The following is a 24,950-nucleotide window of genomic DNA, read 5'->3' as shown; positions in this document are numbered from 1 at the left end:
ATTTATTTGCCCATTTATTTCTGGAATTTTCCATATAATATTTTCGAGCCATGTTTGGCTGTAACTGAAACCAACCACAGGTAAGGGGGGACTAGTGTATACGTATACCAAACCTTACTAGTACAGATGTCAGTGTGGTGCAGTTACGAGTAATTTTTCAATTTTTCTTATAAATTCTTATCTTTTTCAATGAGTAAATGTTTTTTAAAATGAAAATCTGTTAAGAGAGAGAACAGGGTTGGATTATTGTATTAAAAGAGGTCAAAGATTAACTGACAAAAAAGGCCCCTTTATTTTCTTTCAGAAATTAAAAATCCTAACTTAAACACAAAATTAAAATTAAATAAATACACTAAATTTTTCAGACTTGTAATTCTCTCTACAGTTAGAAAGATTCTTTCTTTACTAATATTATTTAGTGGACAAGCAAGCAGAATGGGAAAAAGTCTACCTATGGAGCACCTATGATGTACCAAACACAGTGCAATTCCACTTACACAGTAATCTTCACTGACTTTTCACTAAGAATATTGTCCCCATTTAGCATGAAAAGACTAAGGCACAAAAAATTAAGAATAAACTGGGCTGGGCACAGTGGCTCAGGCCTGTAATCCCAGCACTGTGGGAGGCTGCAGTGGGCAGATCACCTGAGGTCAGTTTAAGACCAGCCTGGCCAACAAGGCGAAACCCCGTCTCTAGAGAACAACAACAAAAAATTACCCAGGCATGGTGGTGCTGTGTGCCTAGTCCTAGCTACTGGGGAGGCTGAGGCAGGAGAATTGCTTGAACCCTGGAGGCAGAGGTTGCAGTGAGCTGAGACTGCATCACTGCACTCCAATCTGGGCGACACAGTGAGATTCTATCCCAAAAAAAAAAAAAAAAAAAAACAGAAAAGAAAAGAAAAAAAAAAAAAGAATTGGAGTAAACTGCCCAAAGTTTTATACTGAGCAAACAGCAAGGCCAGGATTTTAATAACTCCAAAGCTTATCCTCTTTCTTTGTATCATGCTAGGAAATGGCATATTTCTAACATGCTATTTATAATTTAATAATGCATTTTAATTTAACAATACTTAGAAAAGATATTTTAAAATATCCCGGTAAAGGTGTTAAAGAACTTAAATCACGTTGCTAACTCCTGACCACTGTTACAAGTCTTGGCATTATTTTCTTCCACGTTGACTTCAGAGGTCCATGCTAGTGCTCCTAGCCCTAGGAACAATCTACATTATGATACTTTCAAAATCCTGCTACAGAACTCTCCACTGTCTAGGACCCATCACCAGAGTTAGAATGCCTGGTGGTTAAAGGGGACAAATGCACAAGGAAACAAATAAATATTCAGTTAAAATCCAACCTTACTGAATAAAGAATATGTGGTACATATACATCATGGAATACTATACAGCCACAAAAAACAAGATCGTGTCATTTGCAGCAACATGGATGCAGCTGGAGGCCATCATCCTAAGCAAATTTACACAGGAACAGAAAACCAAATACCGCATGTTCTCAGTTTTAAGTGGGAGCAAAACATTAGGTACATGTGGACATAAAGATGGGAATAAAAGGCACTGGGAGATATTGGGTCAGGAGAGACAGGGCAGGGGGCAAGGGCTGAAAAACTACCTATCAGGTACTATGCTCACTACCTGAGTGATGGAATCATTTGTACCCCAAACCTCAGCATCACACAATATACCCACATAACAAGTCTGGACATGTGTCCCCCCCGAATCTAAAATAAAAGTTGAAATTACAAAAATAAATAATAAAATCCAACCTTGTCCTCTCTCTGCCAAGGCAAAAAGAAAAAAGCAATGTGAATAGAAAACTTCATTTACATCCCATAAGGTGTCAGTTCCTTTAGATTTTTTGAATTGATGTATAACATACATAAAGTACACAAATCATATGCATATAGCTCAATCAACTATCACAAAGTAGACACATCCTTACCATCTATCCATGAAAAGTTGACAAGCATCCAGAAATCCCTGTAATGTCCCATCCCAATCTAATATCCCTTCCCTTTTCCCCAAAAGTAACTATTACCTAACTTTTAATACTATAGTTTTGAAATTTTCTGAAACGTATATAAATGGAGTCATATAATATGTATGCTTTTGCATTCAGCTTATTTTACTCAATATTATATATGTGATATTCATCCATATTAGCTGAATTTGTTCATTTTCTTTTCTGCATAATATTTCATTGTATGAATATGCCATATTTCATTTATTCATTCTACTCTTGACGGACAATTGTGTTGTTTCCAGCTTTTGGCTATTACTAATAATGCTGTGAAGAACCTTCTTGTATGTGTCTTTTGGTGCCAATGTGCATGTATTCTTGTTGAGTACATTATTAGGAGTGAAACTTCTGGGTCGTAAAAATTTGCGCACGTTCAGCTTTAGTACTCACTATCGACCAGTCTTCCAAAGTGGCAGTACCAATGTATATTCCTACCAGCAGTATTCCTAGCTCCTTATCAACACTTGGTATTGTCAGTCTCTGTCATTTTAGTAGTTATAAGGATGTTTATTGTTATATCACTGTGGCCTTAATCTGTAATTTTTGTGACAGTTTTTCATATTTACAGGCCATCTGGATATCCTCTTTTATGTTGGATCTGTTAAGTCTCTCTGTTTTTCAAATGGATGTTCTGTCTCTTCCTTATGGACGTGTAGAAATTCCTTTTCTGGACACCAGTTCTTTGCTCAATTATATGTGTTTCAAGTACCATCTTCCTCTCTGGAGCTTCTTTTCACTTTCTTAATCATCTTCCATTGTTTCTTAACTTTACTGCAGTCCAGAGTTTTTAATCTTTTTTTGTCAGTGGTTTTTGTGGCCAGAAATCTCTCTTTACCATCAAAGTCCTAGAGATTTTCTCCTGTTTCTAGAAGCTTTACTATTTTGGCTACAATATTTACGTCTATAGTCTACTTCTAACTGATTTTTATATGCAGGGTGATTCGGCAATAAAGTTTCACTTTCCTCTCCATATGAATATTCAATTGACCCAGTATCATTTATTGAAGAAAGTTCTGTCCTCACTGCTGTGCAGCACCACCTTTGTTACAAATCAGACATCCATATATGTGTCTGTTTCTGGAATTCCTGGTTTGTTTCCATGGTCTAACTCTGCAGCAAGACTATATTATTTTAAAGACTAAAGTTTCATAAGTTTTAGTATCTGATAGAGGACATCTATTCACTTTGTTCTTAAGATTATCCTAGTTCTTCTGGAGCCTTTTACTTTCCCACATTTATTTTTGGAATTGGCTTTTCATAAAAAAAAATAATTCTCTGAGATTTTGATTGAAATTACGTTGGATAAATATAACAATCTAGGCACAATTGACATGTTTACAATATTGATTCTTCAATCCATGAACATGAAAATTTCTTTCAATGTTTATAGTTTCTAAAGATCTTACATTTTCTCACGTTTATTCCCTAGATTTTGATGTTCTTTGATGCTATAGTAATTTTTTTATCTCGTTTTCTACATGGTATCTGTATATAAAAATGCAGTTTCTTTTTACATTGGTCTAACAACCTTTTTTAACTCACTTACTGATTCTAATGGTTTACCCAGATATCTTTTTTTATGTCCACATGTTGTGTATAAATAATAGTTTTATTTCTTCTTATCCAATCTTTATCATTTTTATTTTTCTTTCCTTATTTCCTTGACTAGGACCTCTGACAAAATATTGAAAATAGTTGTAATTCAAGCATCAAATCTATTTTCACTTAATATATTATTGATAGAGTTGTATTTAACTTTTTCTTTTTCAATCTGTTATTCTTGCCTATACAATTATCCCTTTTGGTCTCCTTTCTTGTCTTCTTGTGGACTACATTTCATCATTTCAATTTTTCCCTTTCTGTTAACTCTGTAGTTAGTTATAGACTTTTCATAGTCTATTTTGGTAAGAGATTACAATGAGCAATCCTGAACTGTCAATGTCTAAAATTACTTGTTACTTTTATTCTCTTTATAAACAATGTAAAGTCCTTAGAAATTAACATTATTTACTCCCCTCCCAATTTATATGCCATTGTTGTTCATCCCACAAGACAGAATTCACTTAGATTGCCTACATATTTACCTTTCCACTGTTCTTCATTACTTCCTGTATCTCTGAGCTTCCATCGGGAATCATTTTCCTTCTGCCTGAAGAACTCCTTTTTAGTTTTTCCTTTAGTGAGAGTCTGCTGGTGACAAATTCCCTTAATTTTTATTTCCTGAAAATAGTTTTATTTCACCTTCCTTATTAAAAGATATACGTATTGAGTAGAGAATTCTAGGTGCAGTTGTTTTCTTTCTTTTGGCTTCCATTGTTTCTGTAAAATACTTCACTAGATATGGGCCCCGTATTACTTCACTGCTTTTATAATTCTCCAAAGCCTTGAAATACAAGGCTGCAAACATCCTTAACAAAATACTATTAATAGCAAACCAAATCCAGCAACATATAAAAAGGATTATACACCATGACCAAGTGGGATTTAGCCCACTTGGATTAGTTTAACATCTGAAAACCAACCAATCTAACTGCTATAGGTTGAACTTCATCCCACCCAAAATTCACATGTTGAGGTTCTAACGCCTAATGTGACTGTATTTGGAAACAGGGCTTTTAGGAGGTAATTTAGGTTAAATGAAGTCATAATAGTAGCGACATCATTCAATAGGATTGGTGGCCTTATAAAATAGGAAGAGAAATCTCCCTCTCCCTCTGCTACAGAAGGACACAGTAAGAAGGGCTGTTAGGTATTGGTCCATGGCCTGCTAGGAACTGGGCCACACAGCAGGAGGTAAGCGGCAGGCAAGCAAGCCCTACCACCTGAGCTCCACCTCCTGTCAGATCAGTGGAGGCATTAGATTCTCATAGGACCGTAAACTCTATCATGAACTGTGCATGCAAGGGATCCAGGTTGTGTGCTCCTTATGAGAATCTAATGCCTGATGATCTGAGGTAGAACAGTTAAATCCCAAAACCACCCCTCCACCCTGTCTGTGGAAAAATTGTCTTCCACGAAACTGGTCCCTGGTGCCAAAAAGGCTGGGGACTGCTGATTTAGGTTAACTAGTCTATGGTATTTTATTATGGCAGCCTGAGCTGACGAATACTGTAATATATTATATTAATAGACTAAAGGAAAAAAACACATACTTATCTAATAGTTGCAGAAAAGCGTTTGACAAAAGCCTATACCCTTTCATGATTAAACACTTAGGAAATTAGGAATAGAAGGCTAAAACCCACAACTAACATCAAACTTAATGACAAAAGACTGAAAGTTTTCTCCCAAGATTCAAAACAAAACAAGGATATCAATTCTCACTACTGTAATTTAACACTCATCATACTAGAAATTCGAGCAAGAGCAATTAGGCAAGAAAAAGGAATAATGGCATCCAGACTGGGAAAAAAGTAGTAAAACTATTTGGAGAGGACATAATCTAATATATAGAAAATCCTAAGGAATCGACAAAAAAATTACTAGCACTAATAAACAAGGTCAGCAAGGTTGTATGATACAAGATCAATATTTAAAAATCTATTGAAGCTCTCCATACACTCCCAACAAATAATCCAAAATGAACTTAAGAAAACAATTCCATTTACAATAGCATTAAAATGAATAAAATGTTTAGGAATAAATTTAGCATAAGAAGTGTAAAACTTGTACACTGAAAATTACAAAACACTGTTAAAAGATTTTAAATCTCTACGTAAATGGAAATACATACCTCTATTCATGGACTGGAAGACTTAATATTAAGATGTATATTCCCCATGAATGTATCTACAGATTCAACACAATCCCTATCAGAATTCCAGCTGCTTTTCTGCAAAAACTAACAAGGTAATCTTTAAATTCATATGGAAATACAAGGAACCAAGAATAGCCAAAACAATCTTGAAAAAGAGGAACAAAGTTGGAGGACTCAGATGTCATGATTCCAAATTTTACTACAAAGCTGCAGTAATCAAGACTATGTGGTGCTGGCATCAGAGCAGATATATAGATAAATAAAATGGAATTGAAAGTCTAGAGGTAAACCTTATATTTATGGTCAACTGATTTTCAACAAGGATGTCAAGGCAATTGAATCGGGAAAGGACAGTCTTCAACAAATGGTGCTGGTACTACTCTACATCACATGTAAAAGAATAAACTCGGAAAAAGATGGCCAGCACAATGAATAAACCACTGTATCTTAACAAAAACAACTGAAGAAGGGCACAGGAGTGCATCAGAGGAGAAAAAGAAACCAGGGTGAGCAAAGAACTCAGAATGGCAACACAGAAAGCAGAAGGGAATGCCAGGCCTCCAGCACCCCATTCCCAAACGGGATCAGCGGGGAACCAGAAAGAACTTTTCCCTATAGCAAGGAGGCAAGCAAGAGGATTCCAACAACCAACCCCCATTAATACCTTGGACACCTACAGACCTCACCCCTGCAGTCCTCACAAGGACGAAGACCAGCTGAGGGAGCTGTCTGGAGTCTACACCACTGTGTTCCCCTGAGAGAAGAAGCCAATACTGTGCCCCGGCCCCTGTAGCCCATGTGGCTACACCACCTCGCAAGTGGAACTACGGCTGAAACGTGTTTTGCTCCAGGGGCAAGTAGCCATGGCTCCCTTTCATGCCTGAGGCTAAGCCACTGCTGAATCATCCCAGCCCGGTGGCCTGACATCCCCAGGCCAAGATACAAACAGTGGTTAAATCCTTCCTCATAGAACCAAAAAGAAATGAAGCCACTTTACCCACCTCTGCTCTCACCCCATCAGGCTGGAGCTGAAGTGGTACCCTGCCTCCCAGGAAAATAGTACCTTTGCGGCTCAAAGCAGTCACGCATCCCCAGTGCCTAGGTTGAAGTAGCATCCTGAATTGCAGGAAACTGCCTTAGATATTTAGAATAGTCACACACCCCAGTACCTAAGCTGAAGTGGCACCTTGCATCCCAGAGAAATGGCCGCACGGAACAGTCACGCCACTGTCCCCGATCCCTGCCCAAACCTGAACTGAAGCAGCACATTGCCCCCTAGGGAAATGGTGTCCTGGCCAAGCTGAGCAGCTGTGTACCCCAGGGCTGAGTACCTCATGTCCCAGGGAAAGAGAGTAGTGGCTAAGCTTAGACACCTCATCCTACTAGCCAAACAACCCTAGTACTCTGCTTTCCTAGACCAGACTAGATCCCTAGAGTCTGAGCTGCTGAGACATACCTTTACCTGGGGAATGGAGTCATTGTACTGTTCCCTGCCCTACACAGGGTCCAAACAACAGCTATGTGTCTGCTGCTGCTGAGTCCCACCATCCCAGTGTCTAGAGTCACTACTACACAATGCCTCATCCCCTGAGACCTAAGTTGCCACTGAGCTCTGCTGGCTCACGTTTCTGAACTGCAGCCACACCCTGCTCCCCAGGATCAAACCTCCAGAGCAACTATTTTTCCCTGGAGTCAGGTCAGTGCTGTGCCCTGCCCTTCAAGGGTAGAAATCTCAGCTACAACCTGACTCCCTGGGCCCCAACTACTAGGGGGTGCCTAAAAGTTACAGGTCCTGGCTCTGTGGGCAACCTACATCCAACCCCATCAAAAAGCAAATCTGTACCCCAAGATCCAGGTGCAACAATAGGTTCATAAGCCTATGAGCCTAGGACCCTGGTCCCACAGCCACTCCAAACACCTGTAACTGGAACACAGTGCTACTAAAGCTGCTTACAGGCCATGTCAGACCTAACACCAAGAGGGATCTACTCAGCTAAGTCTCCCCATTGTAATGAAAACAAGAACAGGTGGATCCCAGAAGCCCTTGACATCAAGGACATTCAGCCTATGCTGCTGCCACCACCACAAACTTCTACAGTGTAGGCCACTGAGGTGCCCACAGTTATTGCTGATGGTGAACACAGCTGAAGAAACAGAATGAAGACTATATACCACTTCATCTATCTGGCAACAGAGTAACCACACTCTCCCAAGTAGCACATTAAAGCCCAACTACAGGTGAAAGTTATTCAATATGAAAGCCACTGCAGAAAGTATGGAAGAAGTGACTATTCCACCAGATGCGGACACATCAATGCAGGGATATAAGAAACATAAAAAAGCAAAGAAATATAACACCACCAAAGGAACATAACTTTCTCATTTAAAAAAAAAAAAAAAAACCCCAATGAAAAGAAAATAAACTAATTTCTGAAAAAGAATTCAAAATAAAGATCTTAAGGAAACTCAATGAAACAAGAAAATATACATAGACAATTCAACAAAATCAGAAAAACCATTCACATATGAGCAAAAATTCAACACAGAAAAAAATCATAAAAAAGAACCAAACAGGAATCCTACAGCTAAAAAATTCAATGAACGAAATAAAAAATACAATAGAGAGATTCAACAGCAGATTTGATAAAATAGAAGAAAGAAATCTCTAAATTTTTAGATCAGTCATTTGGAATTACCCAGTCAGAGGGAAAAAAAAGAAATAATGCAAAAGAGGTGAAAAAAACCTACAAGACTTATGGGACACCACTGAGTGAACAAATATTTGTGTTAGGGGAATCAGACAGGGAAGACAAGAAGAAAGGCATAGAAAACCTATTTAATGAAATAATAGCAAAAATCTTCCCAAGTCTATGGACATTCAGATATGGGAAGCTCGAAGAATCCCATATACATTCAACCCAAAAATGTCCTCCTTAAGGCACATTATAAACTGTCAAAGGTCAAAGACCCCCAAAGATGGAATCTGAAAAACAGCAAAAGCATCAAGTCACATATAAGGGAATCATCATTAGACTAACAGCAGATTTATCTGCGAAACTTTAAAGGCCAGCAAAGAACGGGATGATGTATTGAAAGTGTGAAAAACTATTCCAACAGCCAAACAATACTATACCCAGCAACGTTATCCTTCAGACATGAGAGAAAAATCAAGTCTTTCCCAGAGAAACAAAAACTGAATGAATTCATCACCGCTGGACCAGTCTTACAGGAAATGACCAAAGAAGTCCTCCATCTGGCAAGTAAAAAAGACAATAGCTACTATCATGAAAAATTCCAAAAGTAAAAAACTCACTGGTAGAACAGACGTGCAAAGGAGAAAGAGAAAAGACATCCAACTCCACCAAAGAGCAAATCTGTACCCCAAGATCCAGGTGCAACAATAGGTTCATAAGCCTATGAGCCTAGGACTCTGGTCCCACAGTCACTCCAAGCACCTACAACTGTTTTATAACTAACCTAAAAATATAACTATCATATGATCCAGCAATCCTACTGACTAGGTATTTATCCAAAGGAAAGGAAATCAGTATATCAAAGAGATATCTGCACCCCAATGTTTACTACTACAGCACTGTTTACAATATCTAAGATATAGAATCAATCTAAGTGTCCATCAACAGATAAAAGAAAAAAGGGCCAGACACAGAGGTTCATGCCTATAATCCCAACACTTTGGGAGGCTGAGGCAGGTGGATCACATGAGGTCAGGAGTTCAAGACCAGCCTGGCCAACATGGTGAAACCACATCTCTACTAAAAATACAAAAATCAGTCAGGTATGTTGGCATGCTCCTGTAATCCCAGCTACTTAGGAGGCTGAGGCAGGAGAATTGCTTGAACCCAAGAGGTAAAGGTTGCACTGAGCCAAGATCATGTCACTGCACTCCAGCCTGGGTGACAGAACAAGACTCCATCTCACAAAAAAAAAAAGAAAAAAAGAAAAAAAAAAAGGAAATGTGGTATATATACACAGTGCAATACAATTCAGCCATAAAAGAAGAAAATCTTGTCATCAAAGTTGTGCTCATAAAAGTAAAGAACAGAATGGTGATTACTAGAAGCTGGGAAGAAGTCAGGGGAGAGAAATTGGGAGAGGATAATTAGTGAATACAAAATTACAGCTAGATAGGAGGAATACGTTCTAGTTGTTCTAGTGTCCTATATAGCACTGTAGGATGACTATAGTTAACAATAATTGATTGTAAATTTCCAAACAATTGAAGAGAGGATTTGAAATGTTTCCAACACAAAGAAATGATAAATGTTTGAGGCGATTAGTATGCTAATTACAAGTTTGATTATTACACATTATATACATGTATCAAAATATCACACTGTACCCCATAAATATGTATTAATTATTGTAAAAATAATAAAAGTAAACAAATCAATATAAATACATACATATATAAATCCACTATAGGTAGCACAGGGTGAGCTCTGATGAGCATGAATTTTAACATAATTTCTAGGAAATAGATTTAATTTTACAGACACAAGAAAAAAAAAGCATAGCCCTATCTCACACCCTTATACAAAAATGAACTCAAAACGGATAAAAGACCTAAATGTAAGAGTAACTATAAAACTCTTAGAAGAAAACAGAGGCATATATCTTCAATCCTGAGATTAGGCAACCCTTCTGACACCAAAAAACATGAGTAAAACATAGCAAAATTTAAAATTTTTGTGCATCAAAACATATCATCAAGAAAGTGAAAAGAAGGCCAGGTGTGGTGGCTCACGCCTGTAATCCCAAAACTTTCAGAGGCCAAAGCAGGAGAATCACTTGGGCCCAGGAGTTTGAGACCAGCCTGGGAAATATAGTGAGACCCCATTTCTACAAAAAAAAAAATTAGCTGGGTATGGTGGCGCACACCAGTAGTCCCAGCTACTTGGGAGGCTGAGGCAGGAGAGCTGCTTGAGCCCAGGAGGCTGAGGCTACAGTGTGCCATGATCGCACTACTGCCCTCCAGCCTGGGCAACAACGCAAGACCCCATCTCAAAAATAAAAGAGTAAGTAACAAGACAACCCACAGAATGGAGAAAGTATTTGTAAATTATATGTCTGATAAAGGTCAAGTATCCAAAATATATAAAGACTTCTATAACTCAATAATAAAAAGACAACACAATTAAAAATAGGAAAAGGATCTGAATAGGCATTCCTCTAAACAAGATATACAAATGGTGAATGAAAAGACACTATATGTCATTAGGGAAATGCAAATCAAAACCAAAATGAGATACCATCTCACATCCACTAAGATGGCTATAACAACAACAACAACAACAACAAAAAAAAAAACAGACAACCACAAGTGCTGACAAGAATGTGGAGAAACTGGAACCCTCATACATTGCTGGTGGTAAGGTACAGCCACTTTGACAAACAGTGAGGCACCCTCTCAAAAAAGTTAAACACAATTACCACATGACCAAACAATTCCACCCTACATGTAAACCTAAGAAAAGTGAAAGCATATGTCCACACAAAAACTTGTACACATATATCCACAGCAGCACTATTCATAAGAGTCAAAAAGTAAAAACAACCCAAATATCCATAAATTGCTCAATGAATAAACAAAATGTGATATATCCATGTAATGGAACATTGATAGTCAGCCATAAAAAGGAAGTAGGTTGTGATGCACGTTACAACATGGATGAACCATGAAAATATTACGCTACATTAAAGCAAGCAGACACAAAAGGCCACACAATGTTTGATTCCATTTACATGCAATATCCAGAATAAGCAAATCTATACAGACAGGAAACAGATAAGTGGTTGCCAGGGGCTAGTGACAGAAGGGAGGAGTGAGTTACTGCTCAATGGGTACAGGGCTTCCTTTTAGGGTGATGAAAATGTTCTGGAATTAGACAATGGTTGTACAACTTTGTGAACATAACAAAACATCACTGAATTATACACCTTAAAGGGTCAAGTATATGGTGTATGAGTTATATCACAATAACAACATTTTTAAATCTCTATACCAACTATTTTTCCCTCAGCAGTCAGAATGAGCCTTTTAAAACACAAAGTAGATGACCTAACTCCTATGCTCAAACTTTGAGATGCTCTCCCATCTCACTTGAAATAAAATTCAAAGTCCTTACGTTAGCCTACAATGTCTTAAAGAATCTACTTCTCTAATTTGGGTAATGGGTACAGTAGAAGCCCAATCCCCACCAGGTATGCAATATACCCATGTAACAAACAAGCCCATATACCTCCTGAATCTAAAATACACAATTTACTAGTCCGAATTCTTTGCCTATTACTTCTCACCCACCTCCCCATATCCATGCAGCCACCAGCCTCCCGGCTCTTCGTTAGTGTGCCAACCACTCTGTAACCTCGGGGTCTCTGTCTCTTCCCTCTACCTAGAAACTCTTTCCCCAGATAAATGTAAACCTGAGACCCAAACTCCAAATCTCAACTCAATGTCACTTCCTTAAAAAGGCCTTACCTGGTTACCCTACCCCTTCCCTATTTTGTTTTCCTCATAACATTTATCACAATCTCACATATTACGTACTAAATTTATACATTATTTATCTTCTGTCTTACTACACTAGAATACAAGCTTCACGAAAAAAGAGGCTTGGTTTTTGTTCATGTATCCCTAGAACCTTAAACAGTGTCTGCCAACTAACAGATTCCCAATATGATCTGTTCAATAAATAAATAAATGAATTTAATAAAATGTAAGAGAAAGTCACAACTAGGTCCTTTGAGATATTATCATATTCATAGAAACCTCTCACCTGTTCCAGGTTATTATACTGCACACGGCAATAACTGCAATATCCTTGTCTTTTCTGCATCTTGAATAAATAACTGAAGTCAGATGTCTACTGTCTTTGAATACTCAAGCTGAAAAACAAAAAGAAAAATGGCAAAAATCATGATAATTCCTTATCTTATGAGGAAAATGGCTATGATAATTAGTAGAAAACAGAAATTCACTTCTACTTCTAATAATTAGGAAAATATACAAGGCTGCCATGAGCCACTGAATAAACAAGTGAGCCTGGAGCAGAGACAAGAACTCTATGTATCTTATGAAAGAACAGTTAGTTGCTAATATTTGAAGACTAGATGACTAAATATTTAGTTTTTCTAATAACTTATTAGAGATATTAGATATTGATTTAGTAACAAAGAATACAACATTAAATTTGTGAAGACCAATTACTTCTATGATATTGTTATGGTATATTTACTACACTCTAATGGAGCTCATTAATTTCCCCATCATGTTTCCACATCAAACCCCAGATTATTTGACAACGTCTCATTCTCTGTCATCATGAGTGTCAAGACACCACATGGCATTTTCTGCTCAGCTCACAAAGAGGCAGATTTTTAAATAATTTATCCAACACAGTTGCTAAAAATCAGAATAACTAATTTAGCCTCTGAAACACAAAACATTTTTCTTCTGAGAATTATGTAAGCCAGATAAATAGGAGGGATTTTTTTTTTCCTACTAGTGTTTAGATTTCTCTACAAATAAATAGTTTTCCAGTTTCCACTCACCTAAAAGTCTAATCCTTCAACATTACATACTGCATGGCTGCCAAACCGGATGAATACCCAAAATTTTAGTAGAGCTGAGGTGAGCCTAGGATTCAGAATTTTTAAAATTCCCCCAGTAATTTTCATGCCCAGTAAATGTATTAACTGACATAAAGTACATATAATTTATGATCATTTTAAGTAAAAAATTTAATGCAGTTTATTTGCTGCTTTGTTAAGCTGAAAATAGAACTGCAAATAATTTTGTATTTCAATTAATTTAAGCATTCTCATCTGTTGGAAAATATATAACAATCATTCTATAATGTGTTATGAGTATTTCTGCAATGGAAAAAAATTTAATCATTAAAATCAATAACTGAAAAATGAAATCACAGCCTTAAAACCATAAGATGAGGTGAAAAAAACTTCATTAAATCAAAATGCTAGCATAATATTTACTTACCTATTACTTCTTATTATGAGAAATTGATTTTCTGACTTCTCACATTTATGGGGAAAATTAATCAATTAAATCAGCCTCTGACACAAAAAACATGTAAGACATTACTTACTTAAAATTTGGTCTTTTTTCCACTAATTTACTTCACTTATTAACCTACAGCAATAAAACAGAACAAACTTTTATTTTAAATTGTACTTACACATAAGGCAAATTTCAAGCTGAGAGAACCTAGAGCTTAAATGTAAGCTTTGAAAAATCCTAAAATAAACTTTTGGGGGATTGAAAATATAATTAAAACATTCATTAAATAAAGGACAAAAGTAAATCATTAATCTACTATAACATATACACAAAATGTAAATACTTAAATATTTTTAGTCTTTAACCCTATGGTCCTTAACTCTCGTGGCATTATCACCTGCCACTTCCATCATCTCTAGTGCCATAATGGCAGTGAGTTACAATAAACCAGAAGCATGTGTTGGCATTTTTAAAAATTAACATGCCAGGACCCCATCAGAAACTTACCAAATCAAAATCCCATGGGTTGAGGGAACCCAAGACATACATTATGAAGCATATTTAAAATGCTCAAGGTGGCCGGGCATGGTGGCTCATGCCTCCAATCCCAGCACTTTGGGAGGCCAAGGCAGGTGGATCACCTGAGGTCAGGAGTTCGAGAACAGCCTGGCCAACATAGCAAAACCCCGTCACTACCAGAAATACAAAAATTAGCTGGGTGTGCTGGCAGATGCCTATAGTTCCAGCTACTCGGGAGGCTGAGGCAAGAGAATCGTCTGCACCCAGGAGGTGGAGGCTGCAGTGTGCCAAGGTCACGCCACTGCACTCTAGCCTGGGCGACAGAGCGAGGCTTTGTCTTGAAAAACTAAACTAAAATAAAATAAAATGCTCAAGGTGATTCTGCTATAAGTTGACTCAATAAGATAAGTCATCATTTTTCATAAACTAATAAAACTTATTTATTAAAGGGATCACTTCTTTAGGGTCTGGATTTATATTACTTTGCATGCCTAAATAGGTCTTTTTATACAACTCTGAATTCTACTAGAACCTGATATTTTTAAAGTAACAAATTATTTACCTGGAGCAGAAAAAGTCAGGTATTTCATCAGCTGTATTAGTTCAGGCAAATATCTGTAAATTAAAATAAAATCATTTTTTAAAAAAGGTCCCATAAGTGTCTACCATTGACCAAACATATCCAGATATATTTTGAAAAGTGACATGTTCCCAATAATAAAAGAAAAAATATTAACTTTGGAACACAAAGCACTTTACATACTATGACCCACTGAATCTCATACATGACCTCCTAAAGTTCTGGCACAGTGACTGTGATGGCCCATCTAACCCACCATCAAACACTGCAGGTCTCTGGGTTCCTGGAACTGCAGCTGTAAGACTATAAGGCTGAATTGTGCCTCTGGTAAGGTTGAGAACAAAAATGCTGTCAAACCCAAAATTAGCTTCATAAGAAACTTCCCGAGGCTTAGGTACACGTTAGCTTTAATGAAAAATACTGTCAATTCTTTTATCACCTATCTATATCAATACACTATTAAGCAGAAGCATGTTTTTTATTCCTCCGCATTGTTGTGGGCAAAGTGCTGCTCCTTATCCAGGATCACTGATCAAGAAAAAATTCCAACACATGGGCTCAAGAAAGCCAGTGACACCACGGTATAATCAAAGAATAACTATTAAGCACCTACTCAGTGCAGAGTTCCATGGTAGAAGCTTTAAGGGATAGAGACAAATATGAGACAAGTTTTCTTGCCCTCAAAAAAATTTTAAACGAAATTGAGAAATTAAAGCCAAAGAATGAGGCGCCGCCTAAGAAATGCCTCAGCAAAAATAATAAATGCTAATGAGTTCAACTGCAAAGTTCAGTTTTAGCTAGAGTGGCCAGGGATGCCACTGTGGATATGATTTTTTAACCAGATACTGGAAAACGGGTGGGATTTACTCACTCAAAGGTTGGGAAATGATATTCCAATTAACAAACAAGCAAAGGCATAAAAGTAAGAAAATACAAGGTACATTTGGAGACAGTAAATTAACAAATCCAGCTGAATCTAAGGTTTCATTTGAGAATTTAAAGGGCAATAAAGCAGGGGAAGTAAATTGGATTTTGACATGGTAGTATTCAAATGCAGACTAAAGAATTTAGACCGTACCTTTAGGCACTGTGGAAGATTTTTCTGGAAAGAGGTATACTTGAGAGTGCTTTAAGAAAATTCTGGAAAAATGATTCTCTCCTACTCAAAACAGCTTTCCAAAGGGTAAGGGACATAACTATTAACTACTCAGCACCATTTCCTAAAATACTGGAGAATTAGTCAATTCCCAAAATCTCCAAGTTAAGAGTCAGTATCCCTTAAAGCATAGTCATGTATGCTTACAAAACAAGAAAATACACATTTAATTTTTCTTTAAAAAATGATTTTTATTAATTTTTATTACAAAAGTAAAACATTTATAATAGTACAATTATAAAAATAAAGAGCATAAAAATCAGCCATAATCTACCCACCATTAACGTGTCGTATTCTTCTTTGTTCTAAACATATTTTTACAAAAATGGGATGGTACAGTACATTCTATTCTATAGCCACCCTCTCTCACTGAACCACATATAATGAGTACCTTTATATATCATTATAAAATGCTATTATAAAATAAAAGAAAATAAAGTAAAATAAAATAGAATGTTTAATGATTGCATAGTATTTTGTCAGTGTAGATAAAAGCCCTGTCAAGACAAGAACCAGTAATTGGTGGGTTAACGTCTTAAAGTCAATCAGTAAGATAATTTTTTAAATCTACACATAACCTTAATATTTAACTTAAAACTTCTAAATTTATATATGTTTAAGACCAAATTGGGCTTTTTTTGTTTCATTGGTATTTTTAGTATGGGGGTTGTTGCTTTTTTTTTTTTTTTCTTTTTTGACAGATTAGCTAGAGTTTCGAGACATGTCTTTTCATAAACTACATCGTAATTCACCCCTGAGTTTCCATTTTTGTTCCTCTAAAGCAGAACAAAAATCTGAAGGCAGTTTCAAATCTGAGAGCAGAATTATGATCAATGTTAAACATTTTCCCCCAATCTTTCACCGTTATCATACCCAGTTCTTTTGCAAATATAACCTTTTTATGAATCCAAAGCATTCTATTTATTTTTCATAAAAATAACAATGCTATTTTTAAAAAATAACTATGTTCACCTTCTTATTTCATTCATTTACGTAATATTTAAAATTGCATAAACCTATCCCAGGCAGTGAACAGAGATTTCTGAGCTACCCAGATGACTTAGGTAGAAATATCTTCAAATAAAAATAAAACAGCATTTTTTTTTTTTTAAGAAATATTTCTTGCACACCTGAGATCTGCACCAGCTGCAGAGGTAAACATTGATAAAAATATTTCTGAAATGAGTTTGGAGTTGTCGTGTGTGTATTTCTCAAACTGAGTGTGGCAGTGTGGTAAGAACCAACAAAACCCACAATCCTCATAAAACATATTTTTCCACTGCCTGACAAAAGAGACATCAACTTAATAAAAAATAGTAATAAGGAAAGACAATAGAAAGGCATTTGGTTTTCTGAATAAGACAATCTGAATTTTCTGTCCAGTAGTAGGGAAGCAACTGAGGGGCAATGACAAAACAATGGCCGAATGACATAAAAAGACCACACGAATTCAGTGTCAGTTCCTCCACACAACACTACTAATTTTCAGTTTTTCCCTTTTTTGGATTATCCACGCTATGCTGGCTTTCCTCTGGTGACAAGCATTATCCTAGACACCTCTATTCAGTCTTAATAAAATAATAACAGCTAATACTTAGTACTGAATCTGAGCCAGGCGCTCTGTCAACAGCTTCCTGTGCATTATCTCATCTAAATAACAAACAGCTTTATAAGGTAGCTGCCATGATTAATTCTCATTTAACAAATCAGGGAACTGAGGTTGAGAGAAAAGAGGTATCTCACTGCAGGTCTCACACCGATAACCAGCGTAACTGAGATGTGATCACTGGTCAATTTGAGTAGTTTATGCTTTAACCTTTTAACGACTTTGACACTTCCTCTCTGTATTTTTAGGAATACTACTTGCTTTAATATTAGGTGAAAACAAATAATTAGGACTCTTATTTGCTGCAATCAACAACACTATTCCAAAGAAAAAATAAAACTAATGCTTATTTTAATTGCATCATTGCTCAGCTGAGTGCTGACAGTACCTTGGATTAGCGACTTTCAAGATTATTTAACATGACACACAGGAACCAATACATTTTTAATTACAACCGAGCACACACTCACAGGCACACACGCAGTTAAAACATTTTTCACAAAACAATACTCTCATTACATGTAATGCATTCTGATATTTTCTATGCGATCTTTTATGCTAGTCACGACCCACTAAATTTCACAATGCATACGCGCACAGTTAAAACATTTCTCACAAAACAATACTCTCATTACATGTAATGCATTCTGATTTTTTAATGCAATCTTTAAAAAAAAAAATTGCATGCTAGTCATGACCCACTAAATTAATTTCACAATTCACGAACCGGCTGAAAAAACTCAGTTTGAAAAAACACTGCCTCCAATTATTATGTAAACAATATTTTATAGAAACCAGTTCTTACCCTGAATTCAGCTTATTTCTATCCAAATCACTGGCCACTGCAGTGATACTTTATCAACTCTCTAACGAGTTGCTTTCTTGCCTTCTAGGCTTTGGGTTCAAACGATAGAGAAAAGGTCTTCCATGTATTAAGTGAAAAAAGCAAATAAATACCCCTTATGTAACACACGTTTGTGTATTAATTAATGAGAAGGGAAAGATACACCCCCAAATTGTTAGCAGATTCTCTCAAGGATGAGATCGCTACAGGCTGCCTCCGTCATCCCTCCCCCTCCCCACACGTAGCATATTGCTGTAAAAAAGAAAAACAAAAACAAGCTATTTCCTTTAGGTGGGGGTGGGGTTTTGGTCCCTTGAGAACCAGTATCTTGTTATGCATTTTTTCCACGAGCTACCAAGAATCATCGCGTGGGATAATCGCAGGAGCTGGTAAGGGCCTTCTTAGGAGCAAGTAAAAACGATGGCGTAACATGACCACATTTACACAACTGTTGCACGGCGGTAGTAAAAGGCTTACTAACACAAAAATCAAACGTTTCCAAATAAACTATAATCGCCCGAGGCTGGGAAAGGCCTAGGTCTGGGGCCAACTGGACCCAACGCAGGGCGCTGGGGAAAGGGGGTGTGTGGACAGGTGGCTCGGAATCTCGGCCCCACAGGTGCCCAGGGGCAAGACTCCGCGGGTCCCCAGCCCTCAATCCGACCTCGCAGGCCGCCCCCTCCCCGAGCCCGGGCCCGAGGCCTCGTCCGCCGGCCACTCTGACCCAGGGCCCCGGACAGAAGCGCAGTGCAGCCCCACTTCCTCCCCTCCCCTCGCCCCGCCACCTCAATCCCGGCCCGGAGCCGCCGACACCTCTCACGCAGCAGGGGCAGAAAGGGACGCGGGGTTGGGGGAAGCCGAGGACCTGCGAGGCGGCCGCGGGAGCCCAGCGAGTGGTCCTGGCGTCCCTTAGGAAGAAGGCGCCCCGAGCGCCCGGAGAGCAGGCCCCGCCCGCGGGCGTCGCCCCGGCCGCGCCGCGCCCCGCCCCCGCCGCGGCACTCACCTCCGCGGAGGCCTCCCGGGTTCCTTCCGGGCCGCGGTGGAGACCGAGGACCGCGCCGGGCGGTCTCCCTTCTTATTCCGGTTCCGTGGCGGCGCCCGAACCCCACACAGTCCAAGCGCCGCGGCCCCGCTGCCCGCGGAGCCAGAAATAGGCGCCTTCGGCCCCTGCGATCCGCAGGGGAGAAGCGGAGCGGGAGCGCGTCTCGCAGGACGCGGGCCCCGAGTCGCGACTCCACTCACGCAGGCATCCAAGGCAACGTGGCGTTGCAACCCTGATGGAGGTTTGACGTCAAGGAAGGTGCGAAAACCGGACCCCTTCTGACGCAGGAGCGGCGGGACCGCCCCCTGCCCGCCCACCCACTCACTCACTCTTCCACCCGGGCTGAGGAGCCCCTTCCTCCCCTCCAGCAGCTCTTAAAGCGGACACTTCCTCCCTGGTCAGGGCCCCACTCCAGAGCTTGGAAATCTATCACGTTCCAACGAAAATGACTAGACTCATAAGCGCAGTTAGGACGCGAAGTAGAGACCAAGGTTTTAGCGTTTGAGGGTCCAAATAAAAACTGCTTGCCAATTCAAAGCAACGTATGAATGTAAAAAAGAAAACGGAGCTAAGAGAGCTAGTCGTTTTCTGTTTCCACGCCTATGTCATAGTGAGGTGCATCTCACAAAAGCTGGTGTTCAATGAGCGCTTGCTGTGCTAGGCGTTAAGGTTTCTATACATTACTGCATTTCATTTCAGAGTAACTCTGAATGAATCCTATTATTGTCCCCCCTTTGACAAATGAGAAAACTGAGGCTTAAGGAAGTTAGGTATTCAAAGATCTATCCTGCACATTAAAGGGTTACGAATATTAACAAACATTAGGTCATGCAATTATATTCACTGCGCTACCCATTACGAATATAGTTGTGAGCAAAAACAGTTTAATTTGTAACGGAGATAAACCTAAATGAATCACACTACTGAATATGAAATTAAAATCTGCGATAAGAAGTTTCTGAAACACCTAAACCAATTTTACTAAAATGAAGAGAGGCCCTGTTGCAAAGCTTATGTCTAATGTAAAAATAATCTTAAAATGAGCTACTTTGCTGTTTGGCTGTAGCTATAATTGTCGTTACCCTTTTTAATAAGCTTGTGATTTTGTCCCTTTAAAAAACAAACAAACAAACACACAAAACAAAACTTGCCTGTTGCTTTTGCATCCATTGTTTTCATTCTTTCTGTATTTCTCAGCTCCTCCTTCCCCCACAACATCTTTCTCTCACTTTACACTTGGGCTCCTGCAACTGTTCGATTTATAACCTCCCTTAGATTTAACATACCAAAAAGTACGGATTTCTTCTAAGGCAAGTTTTTTCCACATCCTAACTTTGGAATTATAGAAAACCCGCTTTACATTGATCCAACCACCATGACATTGTGTATTTCACAGATGCTAAGCCACATTTTTCCCCACAGTTTAACATCTGTGAAATCAAGATGCATCTTACAAACTCTCGTTGACCAGGTGGCAGTACAGACCTGGTTGTCATTACCTCCACATATTACAATGTGGATGTTGCTGTGCAGGTTGTCCTCATTTCAACTGAGGTAAGTGCATTGTTTAATAAAACACATAACCCTAGGAGGAAGGGAATTAACAGACAAAAGTCACTCAAACTTGGAGAGAGATTTTCCTAGAGAAACAAGGAAGATTTTCCTGGAGAAGATTTTCCTAGGGCCAAAAAGAGATTTCCCCAGCATTTAGAAAAGAAAGAGATGGGGCTGGCTAAGAACTAGTAGTCTTCTGGAAACCCTGGGTTACTCACCAAGTACATTCATTCTTGATGGATTTGGGGAACCTATATATGAACAGTTAAATACTAAGCCTACTTGTACCCCCCGAAAATGAAATAACTTGGATATTATTCTTGATAGCCTGGTTAGTCAATTACAACCCCTATAGATTTTATTCAATAACACCATTGAAGAAGGAAAACAAGTCTTGAATGTTTTGCGTGAAAACACGCAATTGACATATTCAGGTAAGATCAAGAAGGTGCCAGCATCAAAACTTGCAGAATAAGATCAGCTGCTTGGAAGAAAATGCTGCATACACATACAATATAATGCAGCATTCTTACTTTCTCTCTCTCTCTTTTTTTTTTTTCTTTGAGACAGGGTCTCCTTCTGTCACCCAGGCTGGAGTTCAGTGGCACAAACACGGCTCACTGCAGCCTCGATCTCCCAAGTTCAAGCGATCCTCTTGCCTTAGTCTCCCAAGTCGCTGGGACCACAGGCGTGTGCCACCATGCACACACGGTTAATTTCTTTATTGTTTGTAGAGATGGGGTTCTCACTTTGTTGCCCAGGCTGGTCTCAAACTCCTGGCATCAAGGGATCCTCCCACCTTCGCCTCCCAAAGTGCTGAGATTACAGATATGAGCCACTGTGCCTGGCTGGGGCACTCTTAAGGTTAGATGCATCACCAACACCTTTGGTGGAAAACTACAGCCGTGGACAACTGATTCAAAAAGTGATTCATAAAAGTTGAGCTCTGGGCCCAGCACAGTGGCTCATGCCTGTAATCCCAGCACTTTGGGAGCCCGAGGTGGGTGGATCACCTGAGGTCAGGAGTTTGAGACCAGCCTGGCCAACATGGCAAAACTCCATCTCTACAAAAAACACACACACACACACAAAAGTTAGCCAGGCATGGTGGCATGTGCCTGTAATCCCAGCTACTGGGGAGGCTGAGGCAGGAGAATCACTTGAACTTGGGAGGCGGAGGTTGCAGTGAGCTGAGATCATGCCACTGCACTCCAGCCTGGGTGACAGAGTGAGACTTCGTCTCAAAAAAAAAAAAAAAAATTAAAAAAATAAATAAAAGTTGAGTTCCGAATATGAATAAGTTTCTGAAATACCTTAACCAATTTTACAAGATCAATGTGTAATAAATGTGTCAAGGTCTGAGAGCGCTCTGAGTATGAAATAAAAATAGGCCAGGTACAGTGGCTCACACTGTAGTCCCAGCAATTTGGGAGGCTAAGGCGGGAGGATCGCTTGATGCCAGGAGTTCAAGACCAACTTGGGAAACAGCGAGACCTCGTCTCTACAAAAAATACAAAAAAATCAGCCGGGTATGGTGGCGCATGCCTGTAGTCCCAGCTACTCAGGAGGCTAAAGCGGGAGAATCACCTGAGCCTGGGATGTAGAGGCTGCAGCGAGCCGTGATCACACCACTGCATTCCAGCCTGGACAACAGTGTGAAACCCTGTCTCAAAGAGGAAAAAAAATAGAAAAAGAAAAACACTAAATTAACAAGAAATTGTTGTGTTATAGTTTAGTTGGCAAAATTTTTCTTCCAACATGATACTATCATAAAACATCAAAGGGAGTGCCTTTCCGCATCAGATCAGCAGTCGGCACAAATCAGATTTCCGTCTACTGGCAATGGGCACGTTTTGTGGGAGAGCTTAGTTATCTATAAGGTTAAGCTCCAAAAGTTGTAATTTCCCCCTCAATTCTTTACTAACCCGTTACGGATCTAAACACATTACACATCTAAACATAGTTAAAGGACCTTAGAGATCAGGGTTGGGTTTGTATGTACTCCATTCCCTCCCCCAACATATTTGGTCCAGGGAAAAAAAAGTGCTGGGTATGTGTTATTTCACATTCTTCCTTCTTCTAAGGAACACCAAAACCTGCTCTTTTGTGTCTAGAAAGCACTCCAATAATGCCTACATTTTGTAAGCCATTTAAGCTAATATTAGGCTAATGTCTTAAGGAAAGGCTATTGGGAAAAAAACAAGATCTCATAGCTGGGTCATAAAAGAATTTAGATTTCATCAATTTAGAGTGTGAGCTATTTCTTTTCCCAAATTCTATTACTGTGTGCTTCATTCTACCTATTCAGTCAGGTGAGGTGATTATAAAGCTTTTACCCCTAAGCCTGGCATGTTAGCTCTTTAAAAAGTAAAACGTTTTCTTTAAGCATAAAGGGATTCATGCACATGCCCCATCCAAATCATTATTTTAAAATAATTGTGGGCCAGGTGCAGTGGCTCATGCCTGTAAACCCAGCACTTTGGGAGGCCGAGGCAGGCAGATCATTTGAGCTCAGGAGTTTGAGACCAGCCTGACCAACATGGTGAAACCCCATCTCTTCTAAAAATAAAAATTTGGCTGGGAATGGTGGCTTAAGCCTGTATCTCAGCTACTCAGGAGGCTGAGGCAGGAGAATCGTTTGAACTCAGGAGGTGGAGGTTGCAGGCAACTGAGATCACGCCACTGCACTCCAGCCTGAGAGAAACAGTGAAGACTCCGTCTCAAAAATAAATAATAAAATCCAATTAAAGTAATGTGAATGGTCAGAAAATATCTCCATTTGTCATGTTGATTCCTCCCTGTAAGGTAGAGGGAAAGATGGTAGTGTTAAATGTCCTCATCTTCCCAGTTGTTGGAACAAAAATGTTGACACAAAAAATGCAGGCCAGGCACAGCGGCTCACGCCTGTAATCCCAGTACTTTGAGAGGCCGAGACGGGTGGATCAGGAAGTCAAGAGATCAAGACCATCCTGGCCAACAATGGTGAAACCCCCTGTCTACTAAAAATGCAAAAATTAGCTGGGTGTGGTAGCGTGTGCCTATAGTTTCAGCTACTCGGTGGCTTGAGGCAGGAGAATCACTTAAACCTGGGAAGTGGAGGTTGCAGTGAGCCAAGATGGTGCCACTGCACTCCAGCCTGAAGACAGAGCGAGAATCTGTCTCAAGAAAAAAAAAAAACATGCAGGGCGGGTGCAGAGGCTCATGACTATAGTCCCAGTTACTCAGGAGGCTGGGGTGGGAGGACTGCTTAAGCCCGGGAGATCAAGGCTACAGTGATCTGAGATTGCACCACTGCACTCCAACCTAGGCAACAGAGTGAGACTATCAAAAAAAAAAAAAAGGAAAGAAAGAAAAAAGAAAGAGAGAGAGAGAGGGAAAGGGAGGGGAGGGTCAGGGAGGGGAGGAGAGGGGATGGCGTGGTAGCTCATGCCTGCAATCCCAGCACTTTGGGAGGCTGAAGCAGGCGGATCATTTGAGGTCAGGAGTTTGGGACTAGCCTGACCAACATAGTGAAACCGCGTCTCTACTAAAAAATACTAAAAAATTAGCCAGGCATGGTGGCATGTGCCTGTAATCCCAGCTACTTGGGAGGCTGAGGCAGGAGAATCGCTTGAACCCGGGAGGTGGAGGCGGAGGCGGAGGCTGCAGTGAGCCAAGATCGCGCCACTGCACTCCAGCCTGGGCGGCAGAGCAAGATTCCGTCAAGGAAAAAAAGAAAAGAATAGAAAACAAAACAAAACAAAAGAAAAGAAAGAAGGAGGGGGAGGGAAAGAAGGAAGGAAGGAAGGAAGGAAGGAAGGAAGGAAGGAAGGAAGGAA

General features: G+C 39.3%; 1 protein-coding gene across 4 annotated transcripts in view; it reads right to left on the bottom strand.

The window, feature by feature from the left end:
- Positions 1 to 19,471, bottom strand: part of ZDBF2 (zinc finger DBF-type containing 2) — a 37,549-nt gene extending 18,078 nt beyond the window's left edge. Inside the window, exons 1-5 of one of the 4 annotated variants that reach the window (XM_023219461.2) lie at positions 19,402 to 19,471; positions 14,913 to 14,965; positions 13,920 to 13,963; positions 12,591 to 12,699; positions 4,121 to 4,223 (exon numbers count right to left, since the gene is read on the bottom strand). In XM_023219461.2, the coding sequence (XP_023075229.1) occupies positions 4,121 to 4,174 (54 nt within the window). In that variant the 5' untranslated portion in view covers positions 4,175 to 4,223; positions 12,591 to 12,699; positions 13,920 to 13,963; positions 14,913 to 14,965; positions 19,402 to 19,471. Of the gene's footprint in view, positions 1 to 4,120; positions 4,338 to 12,590; positions 12,700 to 13,919; positions 13,964 to 14,912; positions 15,012 to 19,401 lie in introns of those variants that run through there. The other 3 variants (XM_023219446.1, XM_023219453.1, XM_031936575.1) reach the window with 3 other exon arrangements.
- Positions 19,472 to 24,950: the final 5,479 nt, after the last annotated feature.

Source organism: Piliocolobus tephrosceles, chromosome 11 (genome assembly GCF_002776525.5).
Source record: "Piliocolobus tephrosceles isolate RC106 chromosome 11, ASM277652v3, whole genome shotgun sequence".
Classification (NCBI taxonomy): domain Eukaryota; kingdom Metazoa; phylum Chordata; class Mammalia; order Primates; family Cercopithecidae; genus Piliocolobus; species Piliocolobus tephrosceles.
This window is presented reverse-complemented; position numbering and strand designations above follow the sequence as displayed.